Source organism: Dermacentor albipictus, chromosome 1, assembly GCF_038994185.2.
Source record: "Dermacentor albipictus isolate Rhodes 1998 colony chromosome 1, USDA_Dalb.pri_finalv2, whole genome shotgun sequence".
Classification (NCBI taxonomy): Eukaryota; Metazoa; Arthropoda; class Arachnida; order Ixodida; family Ixodidae; genus Dermacentor; species Dermacentor albipictus.
The window spans coordinates 30,199,216-30,226,326 of NC_091821.1; the positions used below are offsets into that span (position 1 = coordinate 30,199,216).

At 47.9% G+C, this 27,111-nt stretch overlaps 1 protein-coding gene across 1 annotated transcript in view; it reads right to left on the reverse strand.

Moving 5' to 3' along the window:
• The window catches only part of LOC135906026 (uncharacterized), a 159,828-nt gene extending 135,596 nt beyond the window's left edge, over positions 1–24,232 (reverse strand). Inside the window, exon 1 of the mRNA XM_065437168.2 lies at positions 24,006–24,232. Within this exon, the coding sequence (XP_065293240.1) occupies positions 24,006–24,062 (57 nt within the window). The 5' untranslated portion in view covers positions 24,063–24,232. The remainder of the gene's footprint in view (positions 1–24,005) is intronic.
• Between the last annotated feature and the right edge of the window lie 2,879 nt (positions 24,233–27,111).

Sequence of the window (27,111 nt, forward strand, 5' to 3'; positions counted from 1 at the left end):
GGCGGAATACCTGAAGGGGAATGTATAATCTCTCTAATTATCGTCGTCATAATCATACTTGAACTCGTTCCGCCTTTTTTATTATTTGCATTGGGTTACTTGCTTCGTTGACACAGCGACATCCCCAGCGTTTATCATCAATATCCCGTAACCTTAAACCAGTTCATTATTGAAAGAAAGGAAGAATGATAATTAATGAACATGGCGCACACGCTTGCTTTAATACTTAGATATTCGTGTACCCATCTGATGCGCACTTGCAGTCACAAATCTGCGCAATGTTCCCATGTAACTCGCTGTGTACCTTCCTTTATAGCAGTGTCACTGTGTTACTTGGGCGGGCAAGCAGCCACGCCTCCAGTATTTGATATTGAGCCTAAAGATGACTAACTGGCGTTCTTTCATGGCAAAACTACCTTTGACTTTCCCCTCACTCTGGTTCTCTTGCACCTGCTCTTAAATAAAAGGCTAGAGAAGAACCACTTCGCAATGAATTATTCGGCTATGTGCCGGCCTTTATTTTCAATCGACCAAATTGAACCTACTAGCCAGGACGCCAACAACTTAAGGAACAGAAAAAGTGACTCGCCATGCCGGCCCTACGAAAGTGGATGCACAGCGAAGCTGTTGCAAAACCAACATTGAAACTGCTGAGGGGGGTATGCAATGCTTTATTGATGGTTCGGATGCTTGTTTTGAGCTTGTTCTTTATTGAAACGTACCTTGTTCTGTGTGTAGTATGGGTGATTTTAATGAATGTATGCATTGCTCCCTTCCCTTCGCTGAGCGCTTGTAGCCTGTGCCAGACGCGGGTACGAGCCATTGTATTTTTTGCGTGCTTACGGGGTATGAGCCATTGTTGATGATGATAGATGCTTGTTTTGAGCTTGTTCTTTATTGAAACGTACACTGTTCTGAATGTATGCACTGTTCGCTTCACTTTGCTGAGTGCTTGTAGCCTCTACATTTCGAGGTGGATGAGCCATTGCATTTTTGCTTGCTTATGCGGGTATGAGCCATTGCTGCTGATGGTAATTTTTGTTCACGCACGGACACGAAAAATGCTGACGACTGAGAGGCTAACAGCTTTGCTGGAAATCCTTTGCCTCACTGTCGATGACGGCCAATGTGAGCGACACAGAAATCACAAAGTCACGCACAGACGCCCAAAGAAGGCTGAAGACTCAAGCGCAAATTTTGCATGAATATGTATAACTGAAGGTTCAATGACGGAGAGCAGAAGGCTGAGAAGACGAACCAAATGCTAAAAGCCAGAACGTGCAAAAAGATGTGTGCATGCGTGAGCCTAAAGCGCTTGTTGAGCGCACCTGCGTAAAGCGCAGCTGCGAATAGTCCATCTGCAACCGGACATAGCCACGCCGATTCATGATAGTGATACCTACTATGACAAGCACGCTGTGTTACCAGACGAATATATTACTACAAGACGCCATCTGAAACGCACCATAATGGCAATAGATTGCAGGCCCATGACCATATCCCAGGCCCATGGTCAACAGATACATTACAAAGGCACTCCAAAGATTTCTGGAAGAGAGTAATATTGTTGGAAAGCTTTGATTGCATATTATTTTTTTCCCTGCCCGTAGCCATTAGATTTACTGTCATCTGACAACGTGTTTTCTATTTTTATGCATGACAACTGTCTTTACTTTCTTGGGTGTCTTATATGAAATCTCTTGACAGTATTTATTGTGTCTGAGTGGTCTATCCGTTCTAATGTGTTGTGAGTTGTCTCTTCTACAATTATGTGAGGTGACTTAATGTTCAAAATTCTTTTTCATGTGATATGTGCGGGAACTGTTTCTGTGCATTTGCGCCACCGGACTGTTTCGCTTTTTGGCTGCTACCTTTCTTTCGCTAAATGCTGGCTTGTAATGTAATATTTGGTACATACTTGTTCTATGAGAAAAGAAGCTGTTGGTGCCACCAAAATTACTACAGTGAAAGCTCGTTAATTCGAACTTCAATAATTCGAATTTATGGATAATTCGAACTGTCCGATTTGGTCCGGCCAAGCTCCATAGAAGTCTATGTATAAAAAAATGGCTGTGGCTTAGGTAAGGTTAATCCCAGGATGCGAAGCATACTAGCCTTTATTTTAGTTGTTGAACCACTGTTTAGCCTGGTGAACTGCTGTTGCTTGGCTATATTTGGTTCGGCTAGACGAAGAAACAACTCATGCATTACTTCTTCGCCTTCAAGAGTGGAACGCGACAGCGTTCCCGTCGACCCGCCAAGGGGTGTAAGACAATGGGCTACAGGGCAGCGACTACGCGCCCCGCATTGGACGCGGTGAGCGTCGAGCAAAGCAGCGTTCGGCGCGGCAACGAAATGTGCGCCTGAGCAAGAGACGCACGCCTTAGAAACAGCGCGTTTCTAAGGCAACACCGCATTCACTAGAGGCGCTTTTGCACCGCTTTGAAGCGTTGTACTCGTGGCTCAGTGGTAGCGTCTCCGTCCCACACTCCGGAGACCCTGGTTCGATTCCCACCCAGCCCGTCTTGCAAGAGTTGAGCCAAAGCCACTTCTCCTCTGTCGTGACGTCACGGTGTCACGTGATTTCATGGTCACCGCCGCGCCTGAGGAGCTGGGTTGAGCCCTCGTAATATGCTTCGCATAAAAGTCCGTTAATTCGAACGCGAGAAGGTTCCCTCACGGATAATTCGAACTATGCTCGCCTGGCACACGGCCAGAGAAGCGCGCCTACTGCCTACACACAAGGCTGTATTGCCTCCGAAACGGAGAGAACGGCGAGAGAAGGCAAAATCGGACAAAAATCTAACCGACACGGGGTCAGCCAGAAGGCAGCGGCGGCTGCCGCCTCTCCGTTCTACGTACCCTCGGAGACTTCTTGCCCGTTGCGAATCTCGGAGGCTTTGCAAATCTTGTACAGCTGCTAATGTTGTGCGGAGATGGCACGGCAAGCTCCAAAACACAGCGAATCAAGTACGCCGCAGCTGCGCTTGCAATCAAGAACCAACGAATCAGGGCCTTCGCCACCTTCACATGTTCAGCGTCTTTGTCTCGGCAGTCTTCATCGGTTATGCACCTCTGTTTTCAGCTTAGGAGGTATCGGCCGTCGCGATTCATTGGGATGGTGTTAAGCCTCGGCTAACGTTCGTTTCGGTGGACATCGGTGGTGTGGCACAGTCGGACCCAGAGCTTCGACTTGAAGATGGCGTGTGCCCGCGGCACACGCCATCACTTTCTGACACACCAAATTTCTGACATGCCCTACTGCTTCCAAATCGCAGTGTACTGTTGCCCTCCTTCACTTTCGTTAGTTCGAACTTTCGTTAATTCGAACTGAAGCGGCTTCCCCTTGTGGTTCGAATTAACGAGCTTTTACTGTATTTGTTTTGAACACATATATACAATTAACAGGAACGGGAAAGCGAGGAGCAGGCTGGCAACTGCCACCGGAAGGGGCACAACGCCTGCCTACTCTTCAGAAGGGAGGTGACAGCAACACAGAAATGAAAGATAGAAAAGGGGAGGAAAGAGGAAAGGAAGAGCAACAGGACAAATCTAAAGAATAAATTAGAGCACACAGTACATATGACAAACAGTAGCGCCAGTCACTGAACGTCGCGCTACTACAGAATGTTGAATAAAATAGTTTCGACGCTACAAACGTGACCCTAAGTTAGTTAAATCTAGAAAAGTAAGTAGAGCGCGGTGAGCATGATCACGTTTAGACGCACAACCACAGGGGTACAAACATTCGTCGAGTGTCGTACACCGCAGGCCAAGGAGATGATAGTCTCTCACTCGCGACATGCGCTGCGTACTGAGAGCGGGACACTCAAATATAAGATGCTGAGGTGTCTCGCAGCGACCACAAGACGTACACGATGGGCTCGCCACACGTCTTTGTCTGTATAAGCGTTCGTGCACATTCACGCAGCCCACCCTAAGCTTGAGTAATTGTGCTCTAGCGCGTCGAGGCAAGCCTCGACCGCGAACACGGGGCGGGAACGTTCCATCTGCGACGCGCTGGTCTGGATGCTGCTTGAGTAGGTGGCAACAAATCAGAGGACGAGCGTCATCAAGCTTGCACAAAATTTCTGGGCAGTCATAGAGGGGATGAGCGCAAGCTTAAGCGAGCCGATCAGCCTCTTAATTTCCGGCGATTCCTACGTGGAAAGGTATCCACTGAGCAACGAGAGATACCCCACGTGATGAAAATTTGCTCGCAGAGACAGTAATGCTGCGCACACGTGGACAATCAATCCCACTGCTTTGTAACCTGCTAAGAGCAGCGCGGAAGTACGTAAAGATGACAATCTTCGATGTAGTTAACTCCTCTTGCACGTATTTTAGTGCAACATTAATCGCTGCTAGCTCAGCAGTTGTTGACGAAGGTGACAATTGACCTAAATATCACGCATTAAAAAGAAAAGGAACTAGAAGGCAATTGGACCTGGTGTAAAACCTGTACAAAACAAGACAATTAGCCCAACAGTGTCCTTTCTGTTATATACGTCTGCACGATTCGCCAGGCCTGCGGACGCCAGAATCACCGAACGATCTGAGAAACTGAACTGGCTGGCCGCTCATAGGTTGCCATACGGGTGAGTTGTGAGAAGGCGGAAGCTTAATTCGCCACTTATTGGGCATCAACAATAACGAGAGCGCAGCCATTAGAAGAATTCACACCACAGGTGCTGCCATGTTTGACAAGCTATTTGTTATCGGACTCCCCCCCCCCCCCCCCCACCAAAGAGCGAAAAGAAAAAAATTGTCGCGCAAAAGGGAGAAAGGTGATGAGAAGGTTTGCAGTGTCACACAAACAATAACGAAGAAATAACCTAGCGACAGCAGTTGTAAAGGTAACACATAGACTTTCATCACCTCAAGAACGGTCGTAGTTTGCGTCAATTTATTTCTTCTACATTTGCACTTACATTCGTTTTCGCGTGTTTCCGTTAGTGCTCCCGTAGATCACAAGCGTGTATTAGCAATAGCAACTGCTAAAGTGCAAGTATTGCAAGTGCGGCGGCAAAAGGGACGTCAATAGCTTTCCCGCGCGAAGTGTACAAACGGTGTCTAACTGATCGCAGACGCGTTCGCTGTAGCTTAAAGGAGGCATCGTATAAGCGCTATCCAACCATAGAGCAAGGCCGCTTCCAAGTTCGCCTGTCTTACGTGCGGCTCAGGACCATATTGTTCTGGTGGCCCATCTCGCCCCTCTGAGGATTTGCCCTTTGAGCGAAAGTTTCTGACAATGTACCCTCTTGACACCCGACGTCTGAGCCTTCGGCGGCGCATCAGTATCAGTTCCCTCTCGTTCGGAAATACATCTCCAATGCATGAGACAGGCAGACGCGACCGTAAGTTGTTTGGTGTACCTGCATCCATACTCGACTCGTGAATTGCCGGTAAGCGCTGAAAGTTCAATTTTTTTCTCTCTTTCCTTTTCCACAGTCGTTATAACTGCTGTTCAAATTCGCCGAAAATATACCCTGTATCTAGCCGCGTTCATGACCGCTTGCATACGGAAGACTCTGAAACCACGATGTTAGAACCACTGAGAAAAAGTATGTTATGCCACCTCTTGCGATCAGCAAAACCCATATATTACGGATAATTCAAGCATGTTTTCAAGCACGTAGGGTCCCCTGGGCTGGAATTCTCCGACATAGGGTGACATGATAGCCCGCAGGGTTATCTGAGTGAGTTAGCTTGGATGCTCAGCTGTCACAGCCATGAGTTCGAATTCTGGCGTTTTTTTTCTTCAGAAGGTGGATAGCTCGAGTCCGCCTTTCCCAGTACACTACATCTCCAGGCTTGGAGTGGCGCCTGACACTGGCAAGAACGCCGAAAGCAAGTGAGGCTATACTAAACCAGACACAACCACATTAGGAAGACCCACTAAACTTCAACAATACACTCCCTCACCAGAACAGGAATTGGCTTCCCTGCTGCAGTATTCGGCCACTCTCTACCAAAATGATTCATTCGATTAACCAATGGCCCTCAGTCCCCGGCAGCTGTGGGACCGCTGACCAAGGCGGTGGTCAGGCCTGTAAGCAGAAGAGAGTGCTAAGAATCTCTGGACCCGGACAGGCCCCAATAGAAACTGACCCTTGCAAAGTTGAACACCCGAACCCTCTCGAGTGAAGGTGGCCAAGTAGAACTCTTTGAGGAACTACTAGGCATTATTTGAGATATCATTGGCCTTAGTGAGGTTGAAGGAACTGGTGAGGCTTATACAATGCTGATAAATAGACATTTGCTCTGCTATAGAGGACTACCAGGTAAGAAGCAGTTCGGAGCAGGATTCCTGATCAATAAGGACATAGCGGGCAACATTGACGAATTCTACAGCATTAATGGGAGGGTACTCATCATCATCAGCCTATGTATGTCCACTACAGGACGAAGGCCTCTCCCTGCGATCTCCAATTACCCCTGTCCGGCGCTGAATAGCTGAATAGGAAATAAAGCTGAATAGGAGGTATAGAATAAAATGAGTACAAACCTAGGCTCCAAGCTCTAGTCAGGATGATGAAGAAATAGAACAGTTTTATGAAGATGTTGAATTAGTGATGAGAAAAGTGCAAACTTAGTATACTGTCGTAATGGGCGACATCAACGCAAAAGTGGGGAAAAACAGGCTGGTGAACAAGCAATTGGCAACTGCGGCGTGGATTCTTGGAACGCCAGAGGAGAGATGCGGGTAGAATTCGCAGAAAGGAATAAGCTTCGAAGAATGAACACCTTTTTCAGGAAGCGTAGCAACAGAAAGTGGACCTGGGAAAGCCCCAATGGTGAAACAAGCAATGAAATTGACTTCATACCTTCTGCTGATCCCAGCATAGTGCTGGATGTAGAAGTGACAGGTAGGGTAAAGTGCAGTGATCATAGGTTAGTGAGGGCTAGGATTCACCTCAATTTGAAGACAGAAAGAGTAAACTTAATCAAGAAGAAACAGGCTAACCTAGACGCCGTAACGGTAAAAGCAGACCAATTCAGGTTGACACTTACAAATATTCAGCCTTAGAAAAGAGTGATGAAGATGACTTAGAGACAATGAATGAAACCGTAACTAGGCTGGCTTCAGAAGCAGCAATTGAAGTGAGAGGTAACGTGCCAAAGGAACCAGCAGGTAAGCTCTCTCATGAAACGAAGCACCTAATAAAGAAACGACAAAGAATGAAAGTGCCCAACTGAAGACATAAGATAGAATTCGCGGAGTTATCGAAACTGATAAACAAGGCGAAAAAGAGTGAGATTCGAAATTAAAACGTGAGAACGACTGTAGAAGCCGTAAAAAAAATGGACGTGGCCTGAAATCAGTGAGAAGGAAACTTCGCATCGGACAAACCAAGATGTATGCACTGAAAGATAAGCAGGGTAACATCATCAGTAATCTCGAAGATATAGAACAATTCCATACTGACCTTTACAGTACCCAAAGCAGCCACGATACCTCTAATCGAAGTAGTAATGAACAGGTTATAGAGGCTCCTTCTATAACTAGCGATGAAGTTAGAAGGGCTTTGCAAGACATGAAACGGGGAAAAGTGGCACGGGAAGATCACCACCCAGACCACCAGTCGATTTAGTCAATGATGGAGGAGACATAATGCTTGAAAAATTGGCGGTCCTTTATGCGAACTGTCTGTCGACTTCGAGGGTCCCAGAGAACGGGAAGAATGCCAACATTATACTAAACCGCAAAAAGGAAGACGTTAAAGAATTGAAAAATTATAGGCCCGTTACCTTACTTCCTATATGTTGTAAAGTACTCACCAACATAATCTTCAATAGAATAAGGGAAACACTGGACTTTAGTCAACCAAGGGAACAGGAGGTTTCAGGAAGGGATACTCTACAATGGATCAAATGCTTGTCATCAATCAGGTAATCGAGAAATCCGCATAGTACAATCAGCCTCTCTATATGGCTTTCAAAGATTACGAAGAGGAATTTGATGCAGTAGAGATACGAGCAGTCATAGAGGCATTACGTAATGAAGGAGTACAGGACGCTTACGTAAATACCTTGGAAGGTATCTACAGAGATTCCACAGCTACCTTAATTCTCCACAAGAAATGTAGGGAGGTACCTAAAATGAAAGGGGTCAGACAAGGAGACACAATCTCTCCAATGTTATTCACTGCGAGCTGGGAAAAAATATTCAAGCTATTAAACTAGGAAGGCTTAGGAGTATGGACGTACGGCGAATGTCTCAGCAACCTTCGATTTGCAGATGACATTGTCATGTTCAGGAACACTGGGGACCATTACAACAAATGATTGAGGACCTTAACAGAGAGAGTATGAGAGTGGGGTTGAAGATTAATATGCAGAAGACGGACAGAATGATCAATAACCTGGAAAGGGAACAAGAGTTCAGGATCGCCAGTCAGCCTCTATAGTCTGTGAAGGAATACCGTTAACTCGGTCAATTATTCACAGGGGAACCTGATCATGAGAAGGAAATTTACAGAAGGATAAAAATGAGTTGGAGCGCATGCGGCGAACATTGTCAGATCCTGGTTGGACGCTTAGCATTATCATTAAAAAGAGAGGTGTACAATCAGTGCATTCTACCGGTGCTGACATATGGGGCAGAAACTTGGAGACTGACTAAGAAACTCGAAAACAAGTTAAGGACCGCGCAAAGAGCGGTGGTACATAGGAAGAAAGTTGCGCGTAACGTTAAGAGATGGGAGAAGAGTGGTGCGGATTAGAGAGCAAACAGGCATAGCCGATATTCTAATTGACATCAAGAGAAAGAAATGGAGCTCGGCAGGTCATGTAATGCGCAGGGTAGATAACCAGTGGACCATTAGGGTTACAGAATGGGCGCCAAGAGAAGGGAAGCATATTCGAGGACGACAGACGACTAGGTGGGGTGATGAAATTAAGAAATTTGCAGACGCTAACTGGAATCGTTTGGTGCATGACAGGGGTAATTGGAGATCGCAGGGAGAGGCCTTTGCCCTGCAGTGGACGTAAAATAGGCAGAGGATGATGATAATGATGATGTCCAGGAATTCTAGACATTGTCCCGTCGGCCATCAGTCGAACTTGACTGCAGTGTAATAGCGTAACCTAATGGCTAGCATTAAAAAATAAAGAGATGCCGAAAGATCGACCGAATTTTAGCAACTTTCAGTTGGCAACGTCGAGAGAGTACCCCTTTCTAGTAACATACCCATTTACGGCACATAGCCGTAACTTCCCTGCTGCGTTATAGCAGTGTTCGGGTCGTGGTTAAACACTACAATAAACACTCCTCTCTTTAATGAAATATGGCCCTGAGGGCACGATAAGTAAATAAATAAGTAAGATAGGTGTTTGAGTGTCAATAAATCTAAATTATTCGTAACTGGCTTAGGCAGTGCGGCAGGACGAGGCACTGAGTATATTTCTTGCCAGATTTTGTGCGTCGCAGAGACTTGTAACAACGCCATTAAATAAATAAAAAATGACAGGCGATTGACAAGCAATAAAGATAAAGAAGACCGATGAATACAACACTGTGAAATATCGCCAACAAATCACACTGATGAAAACAGCAGTAATAAAGAGAGACAGAGTGCATGAACGGGGAGTCAGGAAAACTGTCATCGCACTAGTGCGCGACGCAGGCAAATACGCCCACTAAACATAAATAGATTAGCGTGAAAGGGAAATATTGTCATCTGCCCAAATGTAGCACGAAGCCACATAGAAAACCCCGGTCAGTTTGTTAGAAAGAAAGCTTTGCAGTTCAAGAAAAATGCGTCCTGGGGTGCTATGCAGGATGCGTCGAGTTTGGCGAAACTCGGGATCTTCACGAGCTCTGGCGACACCCCAAGATGAAAGCACGAATGGTACCGAGACACAGTTTATCTTTCGACAAGCCTCCAGTTTCATTGGTTTATCAAGGTTCACTCTGGCTGGCTATCATTCCTTGGGCGTTGCCTTCTGGGCGGTCGACAAACTGGGGCTCACGTGATCATACCGTCGGTGCATGGTCGTGCCTTCTTTCACTTGTTTGTCGTTCCACCGAGTGCATTACATGCAGAAGCAAGTTGTAAAACAAATGCATTTAGTACAATATTATTAGTTACTTTAACGTGGTTTAGAAGCATTTTGAAGCTTACAAGATGTACACTGAATGTGTATTAGACTAATTTGTAATTTAGTACGCTTCGCATTATACCACGAGGGAACGCTGTAGTGGCGTCATCACATCCATTCAACGGGCAAGCATGGCGGCTAAGCATCAGAGAGGCCCAGTGTAAACAAACCCGTACAACGAGCTTGCAGTGCGCGACGTAGTGATCAGGCTCGACGATGGCCACTATTTCTTGGATAGTTCTGTTCCTCCGTGGGCAATCTTCCCGTGCACCCGGTAAGACTGCCAATAGCTTCGGCGATTTTACAGATCGCAACGCGCACCTACTGTTCACGGCGAAGTGCTGAAGAAACAGCTTGTCCGGTGCAGCTTCTGCGAGTGCGCCGAGATCCTCCGCTCTGCGTGACTGCGAGCGTCACGAACATTACATAGTGTGGGCAAAAGGCAGACATCCTATATAGCGACGATGCGACAAGGAGGTGGTACCGACGATGGATCTCGCTACCAACACAGTGAAGGAGACATCGACAAACTGCAGGTAAGTATATTTCTACTGTTTCATATTTAGCATAATAAGAGTGCACGGATTAAGTCACTTTCGCAGTAACGAACTGAATGTCTAGCAGCTTAAAGAAGGCAGTGAGAACCAATGAGTGTTCGTGCTTTTACATGCAAGTGGGCCCGCGAAAATATGGAAAAGATGAAGGTAACCTTCACTAACTTGGTGAGATAACAGAAATTCATGAGTGACATTAAGCCAGCAAAATTTATGGAAGAGTATCTTTATCCAACTGAAATATCAATAGCAAGTACTGATATAAAGCAGGAAACTTATACAAACATTTCATGGGTTGAACAGCACATGGAAGGCATTACCGAATCGTAATCGCCTCGTGACCGATATCCTTGAAAAACGTCTAGAATCATTGCATTCCACCGGTTATGCAATATGGGACATAAACCTGGAGGTTAACAAAGAAACTTGAGATGTCAAGGACTGTGCAGAAAGCGAAGTAAAAAAAATTGTTGGAGATAGCATTAAGGCAGGAAGACAGTGGCGTAGTAAACCATGGCAACTGATATGCTAGTTGAGATTAAGAAGAAAGAAAGGAATCGGCAGGCAGGCCATGCACGTATTCGATCACTTGTTGCCAATTCATATCAGGTGATTACATAAGCATGACAGAATGGATGTCAAGGAGAGAGAACCACAGCCGAGGATGGTAGAAAATTGCGTAATGGGACAAAAATATGATGTTTGTAGGCATAGGATGCAATCAGCTCGTATAAGACGGGATTGTAGGGTGAGGCATTTGTTTTGCAGCGAACAAAAATAGGTTTGTGGTGCTGACAGTAGAGACTCGTGAAGGTGCGGTGCCACCTCAGCTGCTGGCACACTAATCAACATGACAATTGGCTCTGAAAAAGAAAACCCCAGTTATGAAAAATAAAGCAACGTTGTCCCAACGCATTGTTTTATTATGCATACTACACTAGTGGCTTCCACAGTTAAGGGCATTTAGTACTAATAGTGCAACGAGCATTTTTCTTTGTAAATAATGGTTTGTATGCGGCTGATTCATTCCAATACACTTTTTTGCAGCAAAACATTCTGCTGCTGGAGGCACTCAACTGCCTGGTGGCAGTAGGCGAGCGCCAGGCACGTGCTCTTGAGAGTGTGGCAGAGGTCCAGAGGGCTGCTCTGCAACAGTAGTATCGGTGCCCTCACTGCTCTCCTGTTGAGCCCACGGAAGGCACCTTATAAAGGAGCTTTCAGTTTAATATTTTGTTTATTATTCAAGAACATGAATAAAATTATTGCGGTAAACATTCTGCTGTGCATATTAGGAGACTTGTAAGATGCACTTGGTGTCCCTTCAAAATAGGCAGAAACATAAGACAACCTGTGCCACTCTTGGACCATGTAAATAAAAAATACACCAATGCAGCATACACGTCATCGTGCTTTGTTCTTTCTATGTGCAAGAATACAGTGCGTGTTGATTAGCCACAAGATGAACGGTGTGTGTAATTCACAATGAAGACAGGAAACAGCAGGAGCTTAATAATGCCATCACCTATAGACTGTGCATATGACTGCAACACTCCCCGATTCAAATGTGCCATTACATGCATGTTCGATACCACATATTCTTTAACATTGTCTTATAATTGCATGTACCATATTTCACACATCTTAAGCCCTTGCATAGCACACTTCTGATGTATCCATTTCATAGGCCAAGTAATTGTACACTTTGTCCTTTTGTGTTGTGTGAAAAGCAGCAGCCTTTACAGTCGTATAAAACTTCAGAAGACAGGAGAGGCCCCACCCAGATGACCAAAGCGCAGCAGCCGATTGCTTACACGTCTAAAGAAATAGTCCCTCTCCAACGAGCAGGTATTAGTCTGTCCGGCGGCACGATGTCAGTCTACAGTGCGTGCCCATTGGTGCAGGCTTGTGTTCACCTGCCTTAAAGTGCAGATTCCGCAGCCTCCTAAAGTTGTATCCGACTATAGAAACACGTAATGCCTTGCACCAGTTGCATAGACTTCTGCAACTTGATAGCACACAATGATCAGGAGCAGAAATCTATAAAGGCATCCAAGCAAAGCTGGCTGGCCACACTTCCATTATGAGGGGCTGGAAAAGGTCTCGCCAAATATTCCCACGACATCCTTGAAAAAGAGGTAGTGTTTGGCACTTCTTTAGAATCAAAAACAGATTGCACTAAATGTTGTGTAGCACGTCAAGACAAACCGAGCTTGGTTATTTGCACAGCATGTAATGGGAGGTTGTGCTTCACATAGGAAACCAACTGCTCTGTCGAGTACAATTTTGAGGCCGGTATGGCACCTATTATGTCAACAGTGCCTATATACGAATTACACTTTTCACAGGCCATTGATTTCACCATTATTTTTGTATGATGGTTCTTTCAATCAGTGCTTGTATTACATGAGCAGGTGGATTTGAAAGCAAAGCTTTGTTTGCAAACCTTCCGACTTCCATAATTGTGTGGCAAGGCACTCGCATGTTGTCGAATAGCTCACACTTCCTCGGTCCTGCACCAAAGAAGCCCAATGCTCTAATTGAAGTTGGATCGCACAACAATTCAATGGCACACAAAGAAGTGTAACACACACAGCAAAGCATTCTGCTGTGTGTATTTCTCTTTGTGTCCCGTCAAATTGTTGTGCAATTAAACTTCAAGCTTCGATACCAATACACCGTCTTCAACCTCACCAATGCTCTAGTTATTAGGCCACAATGGTGCACATCTTTGAAATTTCGCAACACAAATTAGCTCTCCGAAAAATCACAAATGTTAAATTTTGCAGCACAGCTGTATGTATGCACGTGCCATATTCTTTACCACTGAACTCACAGGAATCAAAGAGGCAAGCATTAACCAGCCTTGCTGCTGCCATTGCCATTATCATCATGACACCAATGGAAAGACAGTGCCACGTTTCAGTAAAGGGAGTGCTGGAGGGAAAGGTGTGTCAGCAAGGGCTTACAATAAAAATAACGGTTACGAGACATGTTCAATGCCAATATATGCTGCATGTCGCTCAGCCTACTTTGGCATTGCGGCAAGCGTTTACTCGTTTGGGCATAGACACGTTTTGTGTAATCATTGCTCTAAAGCTGTACAAATGGTCTATTTGCTCTGCAATTTTTATTTTTATCATGGTGGGTTAAAGACCCACTTTTCATTGGCATCTGCACCACATTTCTCCCGATATGCAATTTTGCCTTGGTGGTTCATGACATCTTCACATAGAGAGAGTTCTGCAAAGTATCAGATGTGCATTGTTCTACTGCTTAAGAATTAGAGCCCCATTATGAGACGAAAATATACAATTTATCCATCCAGAATAACGCCGCCCCCCCCCCAAAAAAAGAAGATGCACTGAACCTCTGGCACATGCATCGACAGTGAACAAAGCAAACAATCTGAAGTATTTGCTTCATGCAAGCCAACACACTAAGATCCTCAATGCATTTTCATTTCACCACAAATGCAGAGGCACAACCGGCTTGGCGCAACATCCACATCTGGCGCTGCAACAAATTGTGCAATGCCTCGCTGTTTCATAGTGCGGCCGGTAGATTACGCATGACCAAAATTCAGCATTGTGCATACTTAGTAACTTCACCAATGAAGAACCCCAAGTTATTTATGAGATTAGGATTCATAGGTTACTTCACACAATTTGTGATATCCATTTATCTATTTATGCTTAAATAACCTCTTTCCCAAGGAAGTGAGCCATTTGGAAGGCACCCTGACAGACAATTAGAACAATCGGCAAAAAGTGACCAACCAGCGAAAAAGTCTGTTAATCACAGTAAAGCTGACATTGAAGGCGCCTTAATTCCTACGTACTGTTACGAACTTCCAACCGGTGCCACCAGTGTTACGACATCCAACCGGTGCCGCCAGTGTTACGAACTTGTACCGCTGCACCACGATTACGGCTTTGTGGTCCCGTAGCGCTCGTCACCCGTTTCGTGACAGAGCGTTGGTAGCGAAGACTCCGAGCCTGGCGTCGATGAGAATAACAAAAGGGACTTTATACATTATATACAGGTTATCATACAGGACATGAACGGGTCGGCACTGGGGCCGAGTGCTCACAACAAACGCGACTGTTCTCGCACGACGACGTCCGGCGAAAACGCGTGACACATCTCACCCCAGTCGGGAGCGACACTCTCTCCCGGTGGGTCGGCGGATCCTGTTTTTCAGGCAGCGCGACGCTGCTTTTATAATCCCCGAGGAACCATTGTCACTCAAACGGCCCAATACAAAGTCAGCACACGACGGTCGTCCGAGGGGTCCAACCAGCGACCGCGCTGGCCACCCGGTTCAAAGTTCGCGCGCGCGGAGACCTCCAGGCAAAGGGAGGTGCGGCGCCGGGCTGTCTGGCACACGCCGACACGTCCAAACATGCGGCTAGCCGAAACTTCTCCCGCAGGACCCCGCTGCCTGACGGCTCAGCATCTTGACTTGTGAAGGGAGAATTAGGGCGCTCGCAGGATAGATTCTGCATCTTGCAGATTCGGAATCCGGGCTTGTGGTAATGGCACAACAGCATCCCCGCCCTCAGATAAGGCGCCGGGAAGACGAGCTGCCTCCACGTGGCTCGGATGCCAGGCGCGCACGTTCGTCAGGCTCGTCCAAGTTCACGTCCAGTGTCGGGACGCCAGGTAACTTCACGTGCCCAGGTCCGACTCGCCAGGACAGGAGCTCTGCTCACCACGTCGTGGCCAAGGCACCTTGACCAGCTCCGCTCGGGCCGTTCCTAAGACCTTGCTTCTCGCCACTGGTCCCGCTTGGTCGTTCTGCAGCTTGCAAAACCGACCGGCAAAAGGCAACACCCAACACGAACAAGTGCCCTCTGTCTCCCGTCAAACACCAGACAAGGCCATAATTCAAATCAACCTAGCTAAATCGCTATCCCCTTTTGCTCCCGCTGCAACAAGAGGCAGGTGTACGATCTAGCACACAAGGCTCAAACAATCAGTTTTCAAATTAACAACGCACCAAAATAGAAACAATTAATAATCAGCAATAATAATGACAAATAGAATGGTCTCCTTGAAATCGCTTTGGACCGAAAACATACTTCTGAGGAAGCAAATAAGGTCATTCATTTTTCCCGGCGATATTTTCGCGGAATCCGAAGCTGCTTATATTTGCGACCCTGCTTATCCGTGTAGCGTCGGTACAATAAGCCAGATTCCTTGCCAAATGAAACCCTCTTTTTTTTCACTCCCCGTTTGACGCTCTTCCTCAGATCGGCTAATGAACAGTCTTCCTGTTGCTCGCGAATCAGGCTTTCTCTTTCAACTGCAGCCTGCTCCTGCCGGCTGGCGGAAACCGGAGCGAGTGTGGAGCCCGCGTCGCCTAATTGCGGCGTCGAGTCTATATCGCGGCTAGCACTGCACGCGTCACTCCCACTCACTTCCAGGACCCGCTCGTCTAGGCCAGCCTCCGAGCTCTGCCTCTCCCGCGACTGCTCGCCACTCAAGTTACCCTGATCGGTCCCTGTACCGCACCGCTGTTCGCTCACCGACGCTAAGTCAAGTTCCCTCGACAGCGGGCGCGCTTTGGATCGCGTGGGGGCCATGTACGCCACGTCGGCAAAGAATGATTTGCCGTGATCCCTCAGCAGCTGCTCCGAGCTATTTGAGAAGAGGTAGGAAAATTGCTCCGGGAGGGCGGCAGACACAGCGGCCTCTGTGTTAAGTTTCCCAAACTCTCCTTCAATGACAACCGTTGCGATCGGTAAACAGACACTCCTCTCCTCGGCCACTTGCCGTATCCTAGCGCACTCTCCCGTAAAATCACTCGAGGAGACGAAAGACGGGTGAACAACGTCCATAGTCGCTGCAGAGTCCCTCAGTGCTCGGCACTTCTTGCCGTTTACCTTAATTTCCTGCACATAGGGCTCCAATAGACGTATGTTTTTGTGAGTTTCCTGTATCGTTGCAAAAGCAATTCTCTCTGGGCAGCTTGCAGCGATGTGCCCTTGCTTTTTGCAATTGTAGCAGGTTAACGGTTTCCGTTTTTCAAAAGAACGCGTCATTTCGTTTCGCTGTTTCGGACCATCGTCATCATTCTGAGATGCATTCTGTCCATCCCTTACAGTTTCTTTGGGAAGGGACTCGTCGTCCCGAAACTCGCGACGCGTGATTTCCTTTCGTTCGTCGGGCTTCCCGTAAAACCCATCTCTTCTATCTGCTTTTTCTATGCGCACTGCCTTGCTGTGCAAGCTGCGGCGGGTGTAATACTCTTCCGCTAACTCTGCTGCCTTGTTTAGCTTAACCTCCTTTAGCCTATCTTGCAGCCAGAGCCGGACATCCTCATCAATGCAACGGTAGAACTGCTCCAACGCGATGCATTCGACAATTTTGTCGCGGTCGTCGTAAACCTCTTCGCCCTTCAGCCATTCCACCAGGTCGGCTTTTAGACGAAACGCGAAGTCAACATTCGACTCCTTGCCCTTTTTTGCATACCGGAACCTCTGCCGGAAAGCTTCGGGCGACAATTTGTACTTCCGCAGTAGCGCTTCCTTCACATCACTGTAGCTCTCAAACGCCTCTTTCGATAAGCAAGTTATTACGTCTGATGCCTCCCCAGGAAGCAAGGCTAACAGATTCTGTGCCCAAAGGGATCGCTCAATGCTATTCCGTTCGCACACGTGCTCAAATTTCACGAGGTATTTGGCCATATCCTCTCCGACGACAAAGGGTGGAAGTTGATCGCGTATTCTTGGAACATTAGAAGTGAGACTAGGCGCTGGCGAGCTATTTCGGGTCTCCAACTCTTTCATTTTAAGCTCGTGCTCACGAATCTCTCTCCTTTCCTCCTTTTCTTCCTCGCGACGTTGCTGTTCTCTCCTTTCCTCCTTTTCCTCCTCGCGACGTTGCTGTTCTCTCCTTTCCTCCTTTTCCTCTTCGCGACGTTCCTGTTCTCTCCTTTCCTCCTTTTCCCGTCGTTCATTTTCCTTCCTTTCCTGCTCGCAACGTTCCTTCTCCTCCCTTTCCCGACGTTCATTGATATCCGCCCAGGCCTCTGCGGCTTCCTCAGCCGTTACGTCCCCAGTCCTCATGACCTCAAGGATCGCTTTCTTTCTTTTGGTTGAGCCCAACTCAATGCCCAACTCCTCACAAATTTCGAGAAGTTCCTTCACCTTGTACTTCTCCATCGTTCACACTGTCCTCCTGCTGTTTACCCTTTTTGAATATACCTGCCGTACGCTACTATAACACTACTAGTAAGACATATGCAAGTATTTCACACACTGCCCCGTTTTACCCCCTCAGCATCCCCTGGTTTTCAAAACACTCTTACTAGGCTTGAAACACACAAGGTTATCACAATGCAACACCAAATCCTTCCCTAAGCTACTATAACCTGTGTCAGAGAAAGTCTGGTGTTTGAGGTAAACTTCAGGCACTCACCGCGCCGAGGTAGCTGATGCCGGTCAATCCCGTAGCTGCCATCCAGTGTTACGAACTTCCAACCGGTGCCACCAGTGTTACGACATCCAACCGGTGCCGCCAGTGTTACGAACTTGTACCGCTGCACCACGATTACGGCTTTGTGGTCCCGTAGCGCTCGTCACCCGTTTCGTGACAGAGCGTTGGTAGCGAAGACTCCGAGCCTGGCGTCGATGAGAATAACAAAAGGGACTTTATACATTATATACAGGTTATCATACAGGACATGAACGGGTCGGCACTGGGGCCGAGTGCTCACAACAAACGCGACTGTTCTCGCACGACGACGTCCGGCGAAAACGCGTGACACATCTCACCCCAGTCGGGAGCGACACTCTCTCCCGGTGGGTCGGCGGATCCTGTTTTTCAGGCAGCGCGACGCTGCTTTTATAATCCCCGAGGAACCATTGTCACTCAAACGGCCCAATACAAAGTCAGCACACGACGGTCGTCCGAGGGGTCCAACCAGCGACCGCGCTGGCCACCCGGTTCAAAGTTCGCGCGCGCGGAGACCTCCAGGCAAAGGGAGGTGCGGCGCCGGGCTGTCTGGCACACGCCGACACGTCCAAACATGCGGCTAGCCGAAACTTCTCCCGCAGGACCCCGCTGCCTGACGGCTCAGCATCTTGACTTGTGAAGGGAGAATTAGGGCGCTCGCAGGATAGATTCTGCATCTTGCAGATTCGGAATCCGGGCTTGTGGTAATGGCACAACAGTACGTTCCGTCGACACACCCAACTATGTTCGTAATGTTCCCACGAAGTAGGAAGCATTCTTTTATATATGCCCGCTCCGCCGCAGTATTCTGGAAAGCTAGCCACAGCTTACGCACTGCCGCATCGATAAGCGCGTCAGACACATCTCTGACACAGTTGCTAACAGTAGTTTGATGGCGTCCAATGTAACGCTCGGCGCCGACGCTTCCCTGAAAGCTCCAAGTCCCGTAGAAACGGAGGGCACAGATGACTTGCTCTACGACGGTGAGCGAATGAAGCCCGCCACGCTGTCTCCACAGACGAGAGTCTTCGCCTAGCTCGTCACACAGCCAGCACACTGATGTCTTCGAAGGGCGAAAATGACGCTGAAACTCCCCGTCGGTCATGCAGGTGAACGGGTCCGGACGGTCATACTGACGCTTGCTGCCGCTGGATGCAATGAAACAGGCTGCTGCTGCCGCCGCCATGTTCCCGAGTTGAACTCGGAGGGGGTTTCGCGATGTACGAGTTTAGCACGAGTTCGCCTGTCAATCAAAACCAGAGGTCACGCCCCGCGCGAGGCATGTAACTATTGCGCGCGCACCCACTACAGTTGGGCCACGCCCAACTTATATTCCGGCAACAGCGACGCGGTGTCGAGCTGAGAGGCATCAACAATCTTGACCGCCGACACAAAACACGCACAACGCACTGTCATCGGTGATGTACTGAGCACCACTATCAAAAACAAAGCGTTGACTGTCGCTGGCTCATGCATACATCTTCTCGGGCTGAGATGGCCGCACAACACGGTTTCATTGCCTGCATTGTGGCGCGTAGCGCACAGTAAATAATTATCGGCATGTCACTGTAGCTGCATGCGTCGCGGGGGACGACGATGCTGAGGAGTGCAGTCGTTTGAGATGGCTGCTCTGTCATCGGTGATGAAACGGAGCCACAGCGTCGTAAACACGATCAGCGTCCGAGAATCGCTCGCTCTTCTAGACCCAGTGCCATGGCATTTCTTCATCACAAGCACTGCGCACTCAACAGTTCCAACACCACTCTCCGTTCGAAATCTGATTTCATAACTGCACACAAGAGCCCTCACCTGCCAAAATGCGAGTGCTGCGGTGTCGTAACGATATCCATCTGCGATCGCTGCTGGCTCCAGCAGAGGTAATCCGCAAGCACCTTCGACTGCACAACACACTCATATACTGCGCACATGCGCTCAGAGGCGCCTTCACTGGCAAGCGATGACAAGCGATGAATTGTGTCGCTGGGGCAGCATGCACTTTTCGCAATATAACGCAGAGGCTTCGCGCACAAAGATAAACAGGTACATTTTCACTGAACTGCGTCACTACGCACTCTAAAATAACATACCGCCATTTGGCAGCGACAGCTGTTGTGTCGTTTTTAGTTGGTAAAGCGGGGGCCTTAATTGCGTAGTGAAGCGCCTGCGATGAACAGCCGTACCGCGGCGCTGCGTTTCTATTCCCCTAATAGAGAAAGAGTGGCCATGACCCTTCATGGATCAAGACCGACTTTATTGCGAATAGCACTGCAGCGCCCCTAGGCGAATTATCACCGTATGAACGCCCTCGTGCGTGCGACCCGCTTCAATGTACCGCTTCTAAGCTTTCGCCTCCCTGTCGCCACTCGCGGCAAGAAGTGCAAAATTTAATAATTTGCTCGATCTCCGTTTGTCATCACAAATTTCTAGCGTTGAAAACGAAAAACAGATACCTAAAGAAATAAAAATGTTTGTTATTTTATTTGTTGTATTTTAACGTATTCGTTTGAGTGAAAGTGTAGGTGCAAGAATGCGCCGCATGTACCCTGTCCGCATTCGATGCAGAATAGAAAGACAGTGCGCGAAAGATGAGGCACGCCCTTGACGCGCCCGGGAAAGGCGTGGCAAGCGGCTCACGGCAAGTGTGCAGACAGACAGCGGGACAGTCACGGTATCGCCAAGTTGCGATAATCCGTTGATAACAATACGCGGCGCTGGCGCGTTACGTTTTGCAGCCTTCTGCGCTTGGAACGTGGAAGCAGCGTGCCGCGCAGGGTGCGCTCATGTTGTCATACGCGGCTTTTTGTCTACATAATTTTTTGCCTGCACCTTCGGTGCGTTCCGCGCTATCTCCGTTCACTGACTGCCGTCGAGCAAACTCGGGTAAAACTCGGGTGAACGAGAAACTCGGCGCATCCTGCATAGCACCCCTGGTCCGGGGATCGAAGCCGGGACGAGTGCCTTTCCCGTACCCCGGTCGCTTTAGCACATGAGCTAACCTTCGAGCTACAGCCCGTGGACAACAATCTGAAATGCGTAAGCATTTCTATGCCTAACCAACGTCGTGTAAGACGATCGTTTTCACGACAGGGCCCGAAGCAGCGTGCGAATTGACCTTAGTGCTGCCTATCGCTTCAACGAGAACTAAGCAGCAAGAACACACCGCACACGAAGCTATCGGCACTCGCCGTACTCTGTCTGCATCGCAGATGACGGTTGATAGTGGTTCGACGCGTATGGATAAGGCGATAAGGAGCGATAACAGCTTATAATGATCGGAACGCAGTCAGCATATCTGGCGCCGCCACCTGCAGTAGTTTGGTTGAGTCATCGATTCACTTTAATTGCGCCGTCGTCCGCAGCAGTTCGTGTCGCCACAGTGCTGTCGTTTATACTGGTCGGATCAAGTTTCATCACATCGATAATGACACCGGGCTGCGTGGAGATGTGCAAGGGGCACAACGCTTACGCATACTAAGATAACTCAGAGAGTAGTTTCTGCGTGATTTTTTCCCCTTATGAACCTTTCTCTACGCGGAACTGATTTTTCATGAATGTGTCAACAAGTTTCCCGCACTTCTTTCTATGTGTAGTGAACAAAAAGCAAAAAAAAATTTTAGCTATTTCCTTCTTGAAGGACAACTGACGTTGAATTCTACGCATGGTGTTTCAAATCGTTTCACTCATAGGCACTGGCACTACTAGCGGAGTGTTCGCGCGACAGATAAAAACGAGACAAAGCGTCGTCTTCGCGGTCGGGGAGAATAATGATTGCACGCGGAGTTCCCGTGAACGATGCTTCGTCATGGCTGTGTGCCGATGGCGAACAGCCGTTATAAATGAAGGCACTTTCTGGCAGTGAAGTCGCTATCTCCTTCGGCCTTCGGCGTGCTCGCCGCCTTACGAGGGCGTCGAGCATGGGCTTATACCACCGTCCGACTATTCCGAAAGCGTCGCCTTGGAGGCGATGTTCCTGTTTTTCGCGCTGCCAGCGCAACGAAAGAGAGCGTCAGCGATGAGGAAATATCATTTGTGAATATTTAGCTTTTTTCCCTCATGTCTTTGCAATGGAAGCAATCGATTCGAGTTGGCAACGAACAACAGTCTTTGTTCGGTAGCTGATATCTAACTGAGCTGGCGTTCAGGACTAGTTGTTTATAAGTTTATCTCAAGGAATGCAGCGCAAAAGCGCTCTCTCTCCTGTGCTTGTCTCTGCTTGCACTGTGTTCTTTAGGATGACGCTGGTACCTATAATCTACGAACAACCTTAAAAGCACCTCTGTTTTGGTGTTAACAGTGTGCCAGTGCGTAAAGACTACAACTTAGAGGAGAAAATAATTTTGAGCGCGACGGACAGAGAAGTCTCACTGAAGTGTTGTCATTGAAGATTTTATGCAACTTTAAATTTCTCTATGCGAATCGATATACCGCCACGGATGATGCGCCAATATTTTGTGAAAGTAAATAATAATATAAGGCCTTCAACAGAGTTTTCTGGCAATAAGAACACCATTTAGCAAAGGAAAAAAATATTTGGGGGTTCTACGTGCCAAAACCACGATATGGTTATGAGGCACGCTGTAGTGGAGACTCCAAATTAATCGTGATCACCTGGCGCTGCTTAACTTGTATACAAATCTAAGTAAAGAAGCCTATCGCGTTTTGCCTCCAATGAAACGCGCCGGCAGCGTTCGGAATTTGCGTTGCGCCGCGGTCAGCAGCGCAACGCCAGAGCCATTAAGCTACCACGGCGCATACAGCAAAGCGAGTGAAAAACATTAAATGCTATACAGAAAGAGTCCAGTATGAAGGAAAAAAAAATCATATAGCAGGCACCGGTAAGCAAGTAAACACAACATTAATTCAAGATGTTGCTGTTCATAGGTTAATAAAGCGACATTTGCATAACCATTCGGACATCAACGAAGGAAGAAAACTAGCTAACATTAAGGAAGGCTTCGCGACTAGCTTGCGGTGAAGAAAGCCGTCCCATTAAGATGAGGCAGTACACACCGTACCAGTCGGCTACGGGCACACGCTGTAAGCGTGTGCCCCAACATGATTGATTGCATTTTTCTTAATAACGACAATTATTTACCGAGGTCCTTTGTTGTGCACTTCAAAATAATCCTGGGTGAGACATGCACTACAAAGCACTATAGCTGGCTCTTGTAAGCGATATAATTACACTTGGTGAGTATAGCAGTACACATAACTGTCGTGATTTTTGGTTCGATGCATTTCTTCGCGAAGACTAAGAAGCAGCCAGTTGGGGAATTACCTCGAGCCATTGCTGCAAGGCCAGACGCTCAGCCGGCTCGAAGGTTAAAATAAAACGGAACATGTTCCTTCCATTTTATGCGAACGCATGCGAAACTCGAGACAGACGTGAACCCTGACCGTGTTCAGCCTCGTAGCCAATCACCACAAAACCAACGCAAAATCTTTCAACTATATGGGTAATCTAGAAAGGTTCCGTGGAGTCGTCGAATTGACGACGCCAGATGATGACGACAGGCGTAGCGCTGCAGCCAAATTGAGCCTGCCCGCCCAGCTGTAAGCGAGGAGCCCCTCGCGACGGCCTCGCAATGTCAAGTTCAACTGCCCATTACATAGCTTCGAAGCGCGCGCGCAGGCGCGCGCCTCCAACGCAAGGCAAGAAACAAAACACACAATCCCTCCCAGCGCTTGCAGCCTTCCTGCGCTTTTCCTCGTGTGCGGCCGCGTTAAGGGATGGGAAGCACGGATCGCAGATGAAGCGCAGACGTGCGTGCGTGCGTACTGCACGGCGTGCGACGCGGCGCGGACGGCCCCGGGCATGGGGGCGGCACCAGAGGCCTGGTCTCGATGCCGGGCCCACCGCGGGGTCGTGCCGTGAGGTCGCTCACTCACCGCCAGAGCCTGCAGGGCGACGATCCAGTTGATCCAAGCCCTCCTGGCTATCGGCATACTGGCGACTGATGTCTCAGCGTCCGCTGAGGCGCACAAGAGGCAACAGCAAACCGGTTCCTTTTCTATCGACGCTTGTTGTCCTTCTGCCGCCGCCGTTCACGTCACGGCCGCGCGCACTCCTTTCTCTCCGGCCGGCCGGCGGCGGCTAGCAGGAAGGACGGACCGACGGGGTCCAGCATCGCCGCCGTAATGCCACCACCTGCCTCCCTCCTACCAGCACCTACTCGTGGACGAGCACCGATTCGGCCAGCCACGCCAGGTCAATCGAGGCAGCTTAACCACGCCGGGGGGGAGGGGGGCAGGTCGGCTCGTGCAATGAGGCCTCTGCGTTTGATAAATAGATGAGCGCGACTATAGAGAGCGAAAAAGAGAATGTTCCTCATTGATTAAGTTAGGTCCTAATACCACAAAAAGAAGGTGCTTCATGTCTAACGACGTTCCGTTCTGTAGCCGGCCTCCACAAAACCACAGCGCAGGGAGAATGACATACGGAAACGGAGGAAAAGACAAACAAAGGCGCGGTTTCTCCTTTCTTTCCTTGTGGATGCTGTTCTTTGGTGCTTGTGATTTCGAGTGTGAGCATTAAGCAGCGCGAGAGATTGCAGTTATTGTCTATGGAGGAGAAGTTCTGGCCACGTTGATCAATACTCGAATAAAGGTATCTTTCGGCGGGAGCGCGGCAAATGCTTCGTTCATGAAACCGCATTTTATACTCATTGGGGCCGCTCAAATATCATCAAGGTATATTGCATAACCATGGGCACAATGGTAGTCCGCTTTCTCTACTTTCAAGAAAGAAGCGATAAAACACTCCTATATTGAGCGGTACAGGCTGTATCATGTTGTTTTCAGGTACTCGTACCTCCTTAATGCTTCCTCCAGTAACGACGCAATGTCTAGTCCTGGAAATGATTGCACTTGAGCAGGCAATTTCCGTATGCACTTCGGAGTGCCTGTTTTGGATTTCGCTTGCCCACTTAGCTCTGAAATTGCCTTTGAATACGTTGTAAAAAAGGCAATGACAGAAGATTTTCACCTCGAACATCATCGTTATCATGACGTCACAAGAATTCTCCCAACAATATCACGCGGACAACGTTCTCTTTGTCTTTGCGCCTTTCCCTTTCCAAATGGAGGCTTTCTAGATTAGGTACTGGCTGCGATTTGCACTTTGTACCTTCGGTAGACTGCTATATTCATCGCTGCAATGACGTGGAAGCCACGTTACGAAAAGTAAAAAAGAAATGGTGGACACGGCTAGATGCCTCATTGATCGTATCGCACCTTGTCCTGTGTCTCCCTGAAAATATCTGGTAACGCCTACTACAAGCAAGAAAACTCTCCCATGTACTAGGCGATCTAGATTTACGACGAGTCTTTTTCCGCGTCGATGCACCACTACCTTTTCGCCTGTGGCGGAAAGTGGCATTCACAAATGCCCATTAATTCCTTATTGGAGTAGGTAACGCTAATGCACGAGAAAGCTGTTACCAAGTGTTCTGAGCATCTCATATGCATGTGCCCAGGACACTTCGTCCGTTGCCTCACACTTTGCGCCTCGTTACACCAATTGATCGTTCTCTGAAGGACATAACGTTCGACCATGGGCGAGCCCTTTACGTGGTGGACTGCCCTGAGTGTCCAGCTCCTGAAAATCGTGTGTGCGCCCACTCATTGTCGTTTACATTAAGAAGGCTTCAGAAAGTGCTGCAGCTTGCCAACGTCCGCGTTTCCGTCGCTTATATAGCAATAACGCAAACGTCAGCAACCGACTCGAACACATACGAAACTCATGCCTCTGTCAGCACAATGAACGTCAAGTGAAAACAATCGTTCTTTTTGACCATGAACTCACCATCCCTCAGTGTAGGCCAGCAGTCCAGATATTCGCATTGTCGACCGTTATTGTGTTTTGTTCTTATCTCTGTTTTACATCTCCGTACGTTTTTGAACTCCGTGAAGGGCTGAGGAAGCGCAAGGAGGTTTAGATCCAGGACCTTCCTACAGGGGCTGCGCTTACGCTAGCTTTAACCACCTTCCGACCACAATGGCTGCAATGGTACGCGCTCCTCGACGTCTGTACACCCGTCCTACCACAGCTCTAACAAAGGAGTGTATGGGACGCTCATAATATGGGCGGGCTACGGAGTACATTAAGCCCGTTTTGGGCACCTTCCTGCAGCAGATGTAGGGCATGGTGGTGTGGGGTGTGCCTGTGTCATGTTTAGACAGATATTTAGATGTGAGAATAATATGGTGTGTGGAGATTCCAGTAGTAAGAGGGATATTTTTATGTGCAGACTTGTCGTTGCACGGGCTCTTGGTTTATGGGTGCTTGGTTTACGGATGGTGTCTGGATGCTCAGTTATTCTTTCATTGTCAGGGAAAGTTCAATGCACAAAAGATCAAAATGCTATGGAGAAGGAGTAAACACGCAGTATATGCATATGAACAGCAAAGGTAGACAGGTCGGCCAATTCAACTGTACAGGCTTACTATCTTCGGCATTTGAAATGGCCCAGATGTCTGCTTTTCTTCAAAAAAATTCTCCTCTCTCTCCGGACAGTTTAATGGGAAATGTGCGGCATGTAAAAAAGAACAATTCTGATAATATATAAAGGCTAATTTAGCTGTATTTGGTTTATTTTTCTGCCTTTCATTTTGGCAGAAAAGTCGTATCCGTAGTCATGGAGTTTTATCATTTAGCCATTTGTTTAATAAGTACTGTGCGTACGACTTCTAAGTTTGAGGCAAGACCTATTTTTCATCGGAGTATATAGCATCTGCGAGTGCACCAATCGACCGAGTTGAGATGCATACACATGTACTTCTTATATTGATGACCCAATGCACCATGTTTGAATGTAGTAAGGTGCTGATTATTGTTAATTTGAGCATCTTCACCCTACCAAAGCGGGAACCATGTAACTAGCAACCAAAGCTTGCACCCAAAATCAAAGTACACCTAGATTAAATAATTCAGGTAACATAAGAAATACCTAAATTCCACATTTAGGCGTTTAAGAGGCAGTCCTGTAGTTTTTCT